At 40.4% G+C, this 11,490-nt stretch overlaps 1 protein-coding gene across 1 annotated transcript; it reads right to left on the reverse strand.

Moving 5' to 3' along the window:
• Window positions 1-54: 54 nt before the first annotated feature.
• Window positions 55-10,796, reverse strand: LOC132991467 (collagen alpha-2(XI) chain-like). The gene is made up of 20 exons (XM_061060251.1): window positions 10,614-10,796; window positions 9,946-9,999; window positions 9,771-9,824; window positions 9,483-9,527; window positions 8,565-8,618; window positions 8,341-8,385; window positions 8,132-8,185; window positions 7,913-7,966; window positions 7,089-7,142; window positions 6,738-6,935; window positions 6,535-6,588; window positions 6,133-6,240; window positions 5,905-6,012; window positions 2,068-2,121; window positions 1,879-1,932; window positions 1,456-1,563; window positions 1,106-1,159; window positions 949-1,002; window positions 535-588; window positions 55-432 (listed from the first exon to the last, which is right to left on the reverse strand). The coding sequence occupies exons 1-20, from the start codon at window positions 10,779-10,781 to the stop codon at window positions 313-315; spliced, it is 1,548 nt and encodes a 515-aa protein (XP_060916234.1). The 5' UTR covers window positions 10,782-10,796; the 3' UTR covers window positions 55-312.
• Window positions 10,797-11,490: the final 694 nt, after the last annotated feature.

An 11,490-nucleotide genomic window follows, 5' to 3' on the forward strand; every position in this document is an offset into this window, starting at 1 on the left:
TCTGGAGTGATATTTTTGGATAGGTAGTCGAATTTAAATCAGGAGAGAAAAGTGAAGAAAAAAAAGATTTATTATAATGGATAACATGGAAATGTGACTTGACAGAAATCCTTTGGCGCTTGGACTCTATGGGGGTGATTGATGTTTGAAGAATGACAATTCTGAGCGTGGACAGAATAAATCCCCCGATGGAGTCCAGACCCTGGTGGTGCTGAAGCTGAGGACATGATGAGACCGGATGGTCAGCACCAGCACCCTCGTACATTTTCAGTGAAGTCATGGTGAGCTAATGTGAGATCGCAGTAGGAAAGATCATCCTGTCAGCGGAGCCACAGCCTCCTTATCTCCTACCCTGAGCTGTAAGAGTCCGACACTCACCTTCTTTCCTGGCTCTCCTCCAATTCCAGGTGGTCCTCCCTCACCGGGCTCTCCCTGTGGAAAGAATCGTTTTTATTTAGATCCAAATTAAACCTTTTTTTAAGGAAAGTTTAAAACTCAGAAATATTGCTTTCATGCCAGAAAAACACCCTTCACCTTCTCTCCAAGAGGGCCAGGGTTACCCAAACCACCAGGAGGACCTTGAGGACCCTGAAAAATATGCAGAAAAATAAATAAAAATAAGATAAATTCACATCCAAATAAATATTATCTGCTAATAGATTGGAGATAGTTTACATTTGTTTGACCAGCTTATGTAACAGTTACTTGTTCAATTACATTAACAATATTTTACAAGTGGACCTTGAGTCTGTAATAAAGTTTGAATTCAATTGAAACTATCTGAGGTCATCTGATACAAAACTTTTACATTATCTGCCTAACAAACAAACCATTAAGTGTGGGGGGGTTTTTACAGTTTTTGAAAAGATAACTGGGCTCTACATCAGCTCTCTGTAATGTTACCAACGCATTTTTTCATTTAAAAAAATAAAGTCTGTAAACACTCACGTCAGCACCGTTGGGTCCAGCAGGGCCACGGGGGCCTGGAGGTCCAGGTGGACCCTGGAAAAGTAAAGAGGCTCAGGTTTGAATCAAGATTTATGATTTCATGGTGACAAAACAAGTAACTGAATTAAAAGAAAAAGAGTAGAGTAATGAAACTCACCAGGGGTCCAACATCTCCAGTCTCTCCCTTCTCACCTGAAGTTCCTGGCAATCCCTGCAGAAAAGGAGTAAAAGTTACACAAAGAATTTGTTTAGATTAACAACTTAGTTAAAGATTACAACTCAAAATTCAAGCCTGAGTTTATTTTTTGAGCTTTATGTCTTTACTGATAGGACAGAGAATAAAGTCAGAAACAGGGATTAGAGCGAGGTCAGAGTGGAAACCAGGCCGTCTGCTTGGAGGACGATAGCCTCTGTTCATGGGGCGATTACATGAAAGTCTAAAGTAAGAAGTGATTAAGGATTTCAGTGATTCTGTAGCTGTAGTGTATATTGTTGCTTGTATTTGACCTGCAGTCCGATGGGTCCTGGGGCTCCTGGGAATCCTCTGGTACCTTCGTCACCTTTGGATCCAAAAGGTCCCTGCTGGCCCCTGGCTCCAAGCTCTCCATCAGCACCCTGCACCATAGAAGAAGAAAATTAAAGACACAAACATTTAGATAAATCAATAAGTTCACCGGGAAAAAAACATCAATCTTATCATTATATTCATTTAACATTTCATGTTTTAACTTAGTTGTTCTGATGTAAGAATATGTATGAATTGTTTACCCGTTTGTTCAGAACAGATAAAAGATCTGAGAGTGTAGCAGTGACATCCACCATATCCCCCCAAACTCAAATAACACTACATGCATCAAAATGAAAGTTAAACATCAGTTACAAGTTCAACAAACCCTATTTTATCTTTAAAGAGTTCAGGGTGGTACTTACAGCAGGTCCAGGCTGACCAACAGGACCCATTGGCCCGGGTGGACCAGGAGGACCCTACCAACAAACACAAAACAAGCCCACAGGCAGTAAGCATAACATCAAAACAGAGGAAAGAATAAACAAGAAACTACATTGTTAAGGAATGTTGTCGATCAGAAATACATTTTGGGCTTGACGTTAGTCACTTACATGCTCTCCTTTACCTCCCTTGGCGCCCTTCTGACCATGTTCTCCAACTTCACCCTGTAGAGACAATGAAATATCCCCGTTAAAGTTTCAAAATAAAGACTCATCATGTCTGATTAAAGCATGGAGAATTCACACCTCAATCACCCAATTTATCTAAACAAGACACAAAAACGATGAAGACATAGCTGCCTACATTAAGGTTAAAAATACAAGAGGGTGGGGGTGATCGGAGGTGTGCGTTAATCAAGTCAATAAAGTCGTCACATAATGAAAATGTGACATTCTTCCTTTAAGATGGGACGTTGAGACGTTCCTTGCCTCTGCGTGTCCTAAAGTTATGAAGGTTGGTGAAAGAAGGGTAACCTCCTTTGTTGCTCTTTATTAAAAGCTGCTTTGCACACTTATCCTCACGATAATAAAACTAAATGATTCAGTCCATCTCTGCGGTCGACATCTGATGTAGATGTTGATTGTTTGTGTTTATCATGACTAATAGATGATCTTGCAACTTTGGTATCTTAGGACACATATAAAAAACGAATGTAAGCGAAATATGGATTATTCATACTAAGATTGTAGGGCCGGGATTTTCCCGTGAGATATAACAGAACAGGAGGAGGCCGGGAGATGGCCTTGAAATACAGGAAACACTCGGGAGTGTTGGCAGGTATGGATTAACAGGTGACAGGTTCAGAAACTCACAAGCACACGGCCACCATGGCGCCTTAACACACGACTTCTCTTGGATAAAGATTTTGTCGAAGCGTTTGGATTTTTTCTTTCAAATTAATAAAACTCCAGATATTTCGGCTTCTGTGTTATGGGAATCGATGAAGGCCTTTATAAGGGGGGAAATGATCTCCTATGAGCTACACCAAAAGAGATCTATGAGACTGAAATTGGCCGAACTGTCCCAGCGTACAGCAGCATTAGATTCTCAGTATGCTGCTTCAAAATGACCAGAAATCTATAAGGAGCGGGTGTCTTTACAAACAGAGTATAATCTTATTACCTCTCAACATACCACCAGGCTTCTACTTCTTTCAAGGTCAAAGTTTTATGAGCAGGGAGATAAAACTAGTAAACTACTGGCTCACCGATTGCGTCAAATGTCTACATCCCAGTTAAGTGGAAACAGATTCAGGTGTCACATCAGACCCATTAGAAATGAATAAAACGTTTATGGAATTTTATAAATCACTGTATGCTTCTGACCATTCTCATATCCCTGTAGAACTTGAGTCTTTTTTCAGTAAGTTGACCCTTCCTGTTATGGATCAAACTGTGAGTGAGGAGCTAGAGCGCCCTATTACAGCACTCGAACTTGAGACGGCTGCCAAATCTTTACAGAGTGGCAAAAGCCCAGGTCCGGACGGCTTTCCGTCTGAGTTTTATAAAACATTTTGGAAACAGTTAGCCCCATGTTTGTTAGAGATGTTTATCGAAGCTTCTGTTCTTGGTGCGCTCCCTCAAACTTTAAATCAGGCATGTATTTCTTTGCTTCTGAAGAAAGGCAAGGATCCACTACAGTGCGGCTCCTATCGCCCTATCAGTTTGTTACATGTGGATTTTAAACTTCTAGCTCTTCGTTTAGAGGGTGTCCTACCGTCAATTATCTCACATGACCAAACTGGATTTATTTAATGTAGTATATAACCCTCCTTCAAAAACTCTTCCCGAAGCCTTGTCAGCTCTTGATGCCGAAAAGGCTTTTGATAGCGTAGAGTGGGATTACTTGTTTTTTATTTTGAAAAAATTTGGTTTTGGGGCAAAATTTGTTTCTTGGGTAAAGTTATTATATTCATCTCCACAAGCCTCTGTTAGAACAAATAGCACAAACTCAGAATACTTTCGACTGTTTCGCTCCACTAGACAAGGCTGTCCGTTAAGCCCTCTTCTATTTGCCATGGTTATGGAGCCTTTATCAGCTGCTCTAAAGTCTCACCCCGATCTCTGTGGTGTAATAAGAAATGGGGTGGAGCTGAAAGTCGCCCTTTACGCGGACGACCTTTTATTGTTCTTGTCCGACTTATCTCGCTCCATTCCTGCAGTCCTCTCAATCTTAGATACTTTTAGTGAGATTTCAGGATATAAATTAAACTTGGGAAAGAGTGAAATTTTTCCTGTGAATAAATTAGCCAAGGAATATCCACTAAAGATATTTCCATTCAAAATATCTAAATCAGGCTTTGTCTATCTGGGAGTTTACGTGGCTGACACAATTTTGTCGCCCTGCTTAAACAAATCAAGCAAGATTTTGAAAGATGGTCGTTACTCAATCTTTCCGTTGCTGCTAGAATTAATTCCGTTAAGATGAATGTTCTTCCACGCTTCTTGTATTTGTTACAGTGCGTTCCAATTTTTCTTCCTCTTTCCTTTTTCAAAACAGTAGATAGCCTTATAATAGATTTTATCTGGAACAAAAAACCACCAGTTAGGTGGAATGGCTCTGCCAAACATTTTATTTTATTATTGGGCAGCGGACATAAGGAACTTGAACTTCTGGCTTTGCTATGAGGATATGGAGAACCCTCCATTGTGGCTGGTTGTCGAAGCAAATTCAGCTCATCCGTTGACTTTGAAGTCCTTACTACATTCGCCTCTTTTGTCTTCCACTTCCCCTTATTCAAAAAATGTTATTGTTGCCTCCTGCCTTCAAATTTGGACCCAATTCAGACGCTTCTTTGGGCTTCAAACCTTTTCTTTCCGGGCTCCAGTCTCAGCGAATCATGTCTGTCCTCCGTCCTTGTTAGACAGTACATTTTCTATGTGGGCTAGGCTGGGCCGAAAAACCTTTAAAGATTTATACATAGACTCAACATTTACGTCTTTTCAACAGTTGGTTGAAAAGTTTTCATTACCTCAAGGCCATTTTTTTAGGTACCTCCAGATTTGTAATTTTGTTCGCTCTTTGCGTCTGGATTTCCCTACCCTCCCTCCCACCTCAGAATTGGATATGTTTCTGGAGCCTCTTCCATCATTGAAGGGTGCAATATCTGTCATTTATTCAAATATTCATAAGATCAGCTCAAACTCTTCTCTGGATACCCTCAAAGCTGTTTGGGAGGCTGATTTGGGACAGAGAATCCTGCAGAGGGTACACAAATCATCTATTTGTGCTGAACACAGCTTTACTCAGTGCAGGATTTTACATCGAGCCCACTGCACTAAAGTGAGGCTGTCCAAAATATTTAATACAGTTTCTTCTCTTTGTGATCGGCTGACTATGTACATACGTTCTGGCACTGCTCTTCGTTGAATACATATTGGTCTGACATTTTTGTTGTGTTATCCAAGGTCACAGGGAAAACTATTGTTCCAAATGCTTTAACTGCTCTGTTTGGTGTGTTGCCCTCTGCACTTTGTCTTCCCTCAAATAAAAAAAGACCTGGTAGCATTCTCAACCCTGCTGGCCAGGAGGCTGATTCTGTTGAGATGGAAATCCTCTGCCCCACCTACACATGTGTACTGGATCAAAGAGGTGCTTCACTTTCTTAAACTGGAAAAACCCTGTCTGGATCTGAGAGGTCCTTTGGAAAAACTTGGAATCCTTTTTTGTCACATGTCAAAAGCACAGAATGTCACTTTAATCTAGACTGAGAACCTACTTTTTGTTATCATCAACCCTGTTTTGTTTTTTTCTCTTTAGGGGATATGTGCCAGGGGAGGGGTCTAATTGTTTGTATGTATCTGTTTGTTTATCTTGTTCTTGTTGGAAAAACACACAAACATTCTGTATGGACATTGCTAAGTGGAAATGTTGTTAATATGTAAAAGCAATAAAGAAAGTTTAAAAAAAAAAAAGAAGGTGACAGGTGTTTTTTTAGAGTTACTGGCCTTGTCTCCGTCCTCTCCTGGTACTCCAGGTGATCCAGCAGGGCCAGGCAGACCCACAGGACCCTGCACTCCATCACGACCTGCTGGGCCAATAGGGCCTTTTTCACCCTTAATAAGAGAAGAAGAACAAAGAGGAAGATCAACAGTCAATCACTTTCCTTTGGCTGGATTGAAAACTTATAAAAAATGTCAAACTGCTCAATGGATGAACATTTCCAGAATACTCACAGGAACTCCCTTCTCTCCAGAAGGTCCAGGAGGCCCCTGAGGGCCTGGTCTGCCAGGAGGTCCAACAGGTCCAGCAGTACCAGCTAGACCCCTCTCACCAGGAGATCCCTGGAAAAACACAATATCATGAAGACAGTACGGACTACAGCAGGTGTTGGGATGTACCGTTATGAACAAACTAAAACTATTTTATTAACACATCATCCCATTATTAGATTTTACATTAATTTGAGTATCAAAGTCATGAACTACAGAACAAAAGGAACACAGATCATTGACTGATTGACGTAAAGTAACTTCTGTTCCTGTATCCCTTTTTGACAAACTTAAACTAGTTAGCTAGTCAGATAGCACAGTAATGTTTTCTCCTATAAATGGTAAACGTTTTTATTTTAAACTTACAGCAGGTCCAGGGGGTCCGGCAGGTCCTTCACTTCCCTTCAGTCCTCCACCTCCCTAGAAGAAGGGACACAAAGTGTTTGATCAATCTCCATTTCTGTGAGACAATTTTATCCAATTCACTTTTATACAAGTGATCCAACAAAGACATAACAGTTTGTATAACTGGAAAATCTGCCCTCAATATTTCTATTGGTCATGCTCACAGGGGTTCCAGGAAGTCCTCTCTCTCCGGGGAAGCCTCTCAGTCCTGGTGGTCCATCTTTCCCAGGCCCTCCAGGGGGTCCAGGGTCTCCTTTGGTACCTTCCTTTCCTGAGGGACCAGAAAGTCCCTGCTCTCCAGGTGGACCTGGGGGTCCAGGGTGGCCACGCTCACCCAAGGGGCCGGTCTCTCCTGATGGACCCTGGATGTGGGAGAGCAAAGTGGAAATACAGGTCAAAGAAGATAAGAAAGGGTGGAGGTCCGATATTAAAGAAAAAAGTCAAATGACATTATTCTGAAAATTTATGTTATTCTAAAAATTCTGGAAAATTCTGCACCATGATGGAAAACTTACCTGAGGTCCAACAACTCCAGGAGGCCCAGGTGGACCCATTTTACCTTGGAAACCCTGGAGGAGAGAAATTCATTTTAATAAACATTTACAAGTCATTGAACCTTTAACCCCCTGCAACATGTGAACAAATACTTAAAGGTCACAACGATTCTTCAAGTTACCATCTAGAAAGAAACAATGTAGAAATACTGATTCAAATACTATAGTACAGATAATAATCAACCTATTTATAATCTGTGAGTGAATCCTGGGATTATTATAAATGTGTGGCTTTTAATATGCCTGGATTTTAAAGACAGCTTATATGGTATATAAATCCATCCCACCATATTTTCAACATGGAAATCAGTAGAAACATAAACTACAGAAGTCATGTATCTGTTTTCCATCTTTATGTGTAGGTTTAAAGGAGAGACGAAAAAGTCAGTACACTAAATGTCCTTCAAAGTAAGTTTATCTGATTAGAGCAGCAGCAGCCGTGTTTCAGCACAGGGCCTTCTTCAGCTTTGCAGACATCAAGCAGAAATGCCCCTTTAAGATGTGTGTGGTTTGCATTGAGAACAAACTGATCACTGACATGATATCTTAGGGGCTGCATGTATAAATAAACCTGGGCATCTTTTCTACAGCCCTCCTGGAGCATGCAGAGATGAACACTAAGCTTGCTTTTGGCTCCGCCTCCAGCCTGGCCGGGCTCCATCATTATCTACTGTTTTGCTTCTTGTTGGTGCACTTCTTAATCAATGAAGTTACCACACTTTAATCTTTAGTTCATATAGTTGAGATACTGAACCAAATGTGGAAGTGGGAAAAAACAAACTTACAACTTCTCCTCTCTGCCCAGGGTGTCCAGGCAGCCCGTCCTTTCCTGGGGGTCCCTGCAAGGAAACATCCGTCAGCCATCAAATATTAAATAAATCTTTGTCTCAAGAGAAGACAGCAGGAAAGAGGGAACATCAAACCAAAGACCACGTTGGAAGAATGAACTACAGATATCTTGTGTGATACCACGTCTTATAAAAGTCGATGAAATGTGTTCTTACAGGAGGTCCTTTTGGTCCTGGGAAACCGTTGGCTCCCTGAGGCCCGGGCAATCCCTGGTGAGGCAACAACATATCAAATATTAAGATCATAAAAAGGAAACCAAATAGCACCGGTCAGTTTGGCAAAATGAGGCAGAGGTTGAAATGTTTGCTCTGATAAAGTGCTACGCAGCAGAACACGGTTTCCAAAATGAAAATGAAGCACTTACCCTCTCTCCAAGTGGACCAGAAGGGCCGTCACTTCCTGATGTTCCCTAAGAACGACAATACAGTAAAAAAAACCTTTAATCTATATTTGAACTGTTGAGCGATATCCTCACATTGTGAAATAATTTAAATGAACGAGACTGATTTTCAACAATAATAATAATCATCAAAACAGTTTGACAGAATGTTTCAGGTCAATCTAGACAAAGTTACTGTGAAGACAAACCTTTGCTCCTGATTTCCCAGTGGAGCCCCTCGGTCCTCTCTGCCCTCTGGGGCCCTGATGAGAACAAACAGAATGTAGAATGAGTGACTAACATTTTGTAAATGTCATGCTATCTACGATTAAATTTATGTTCAATCAATTTTGAATTGATTAAATAAATCTCTAGTGTACATTCAGTCAGAGAGACTTTATTTTGCATCCACAGGTGTTCCCTTACTCTGCACCCTGCTCTCATTGTCTGGGGTCGTTATTGGGAAATCAGCTGTCTCATCAGCTGGTCTCATCTATCCAATAGCATGGTGTCTCACCTTCAGCGTTAGCTTCTAATCTTTCCACTCTCTATTTAAATATGATTCTCCTCTCTGTTCCGTCATTCACCGCCCAGTTTTCACAGAATCCATCAATTAATCAACCATCTGATTTTAGCAAGTAATCAGCCACGACCAGTGTCCAGACTCCACGGGGGGATTTATCCTGCTGCCGCTCAATGCAGTCAAATCCCCCCGTAGAGTCCAAGCGCCAAAAATCTTTGTCAAGCCAGATCATATTATATCATTAAGTAATTAGTTCAATAGATATTCTCCTCTTTATCCACTTGTCTCAGAATGAAATTGGTGCTGAAATAGTTATTTGCTGCAGTGATGTACCTGTATTCTACGAGACCCTGTGACTTCACTACTGGGTGTTGTTACAGGTGCAGCAGAGAACATTTCTGACAGAGACTATCTACAGACAGCTGTGATGCTGTGACGGGTGTAGTCAGAGGTGAAATAAGATTCTCCCTCATACTTCTGTATCCTTTCTTAAACTTCAGAGAGGGAAGTGAAACTCTGCTTTCCAGCCCTGTGTCCCTTTATCATAATAAGAATTTACAAAGTGATTAACTGTTAGAATAAGTGCATAAATGTGAAATAGTACCGTGGGTCCTCTTTGTCCTCTGGGCCCTGCTTTGCCACTAAGACCCTGAAAAAACAAACAAACAAACAAACAGTTGAGTCAAACAGAAATGATCTTCACATCACTGTCTAACACTGACTTCAGGATTATACTTTCCTCTACAGGACTCTACATAGACCACCAGTCTATCTAATGTGTGTAGGGATCATAAATCAGCTTTCATAATGTCAACATCGATATTATTAACGCCCCTTTGTCACTTTTACAATCATAGTTTCAACAAAATCTCTCAAAGAGTCATCACATTACCCTTGTTCCCTTCTCGCCATTTGACCCAGGGAATCCTGGGAATCCAAGAGATCCCTAAAAAAAACAAATCAACATTAACGTCAGCACTGTCTGTTACCATCAATAGGCATGTGAAATCAAAAGTCATGTTTCATGAGTGGCTAGGGATGAAAGATGCAGTGTTTGTTTCTCTTACCTTTGGTCCTAGTCTTCCAGGATATCCAGGAAGTCCAGGCACACCAAGTTTACCCTGCAATCACATGATGACATCATTAAATAATCACCTTTATCTAGATGGTCACAACATCTGTAATTCTGAAGAAATAATTCCAAACTTTCACACAAACTGATTTTTACAAGAAATGTAGTATAATCACATTAAACAATATATTATTATGAATCTTTATGAGATAAAGTTGATCATCAGGTGTGATGAAGTCATTTCAATTTAACAAAACAGGTTTCAAAAATGTTTGGAGAAATGCATATTTATGTGCAGCACCTTCTAAAGTATAAAAAGGAATAACAAAATAAAAATAAACGGATATGTTTCATCCAAATGTATTTGTAATATGACTAATAAACTGTACATGGTATTCATAAATATGTTTCACTAAACAGCAGACACATATTAAACCACAAGAGGGCAGCAAAGTCTTATTTTCTGCCCGACGCATTACCTCATTTTAAGAAAATTGGAAGTATCTCCATTTATTTGTGGGAAATGTTGAAATATGAAATCTAGTTTAAATTAAATTTAGCTTTCAAAGGAAAATTAATAATTAATGCCACATTTCAGTAACCTATCTCACGTTCCAAAAATAGCCAATCAAGAAAACTTTGCCGTGATTAAATAGCTTTTACCTTCTCTCCAACCAATCCAAGTGGCCCGAGCTCACCAGGGGGTCCAACACGACCCTTTGGCCCCTCTGGACCATCCTCTCCTCTGGGCCCTGAGACTCCAAGCTCTCCCTGTGAGCGGGAGACAAATCCATCAGAATAAATCACAGAATATTCAATATCTGGAGTCATAACTTTATGAAACTGTAAAGAATAATTATAGAACCACTCCCTTTGTTTGCTGCAGCATGCTCAACTACATGTCAGGTTGCCAACTACTTTTACTCACCTGCTCAATCTCATTTGCTTTACTTTGAAGTCCAGCCCACGAGTGGGACTCCATGGTTTTGTACAGCACCTGATGAAGAAACACATAGTTAATAAATAAGTATGTTTTTGGGAGCCATAGTGCATCATATCCAGTGAATAAATAAGTGATGTGTGTGTGTTTGCTGACTTTTTCAGGTTGCCAACTACTCCCCGTGTTGACAACATTTAGGTGCATTTTTTGAATGCTTTGTTTGGGTTGTTCCTTTTCACATATGTGATGGTTCAGTTCATCAGTTAGATTTATTGATGTGGCCCTGATCAGTGTTTTTAGATTTCCTGTAAGCTCTTACTCACCAGAATGATATGTGCTGATCCCTGCACTTTGATTGGTGTATGCAGAAGCTTTCATTTTGAACTAACCCAAACACTTTTCTTCATGTACTGATTATAAAGCTGAGCTGATCCATTATGTTGCTTTATGGTATAAACTGTCGGGTACCCGAGCCATGAGAGGGAGGCAGTACGAAACACAAACTAAATCTCTCAGTTTAAACAAACCAGGCCAATTAAATATTTTGACTTGTAGTTGATGTGTTTACATAGAATAACAGTTTCCATGTGTCTATCATTG

The sequence above is a fragment of the Labrus mixtus genome, chromosome 16 (genome assembly GCF_963584025.1).
Source record: "Labrus mixtus chromosome 16, fLabMix1.1, whole genome shotgun sequence".
NCBI lineage: Eukaryota > Metazoa > Chordata > Actinopteri > Labriformes > Labridae > Labrus > Labrus mixtus.

What these genes read in the sequence shown, in the direction of transcription:
- LOC132991467 (XM_061060251.1), bottom strand. Translation starts at nt 10,781, where the DNA reads ATGACTCCAGATATTGAATATTCTGTGATTTATTCTGATGGATTTGTC. An exon ending in CCGGACCCCCTGGACCTGCT is followed by an intron (nt 6,241 to 6,534) that starts GTAAGTTTAAAA and finishes GTGTTTTTCCAG; the next exon opens with GGATCTCCTGGTGAGAGGGG. An exon ending in TTGGTCAGCCTGGACCTGCT is followed by an intron (nt 1,564 to 1,878) that starts GTAAGTACCACC and finishes TCTATGGTGCAG; the next exon opens with GGTGCTGATGGAGAGCTTGG.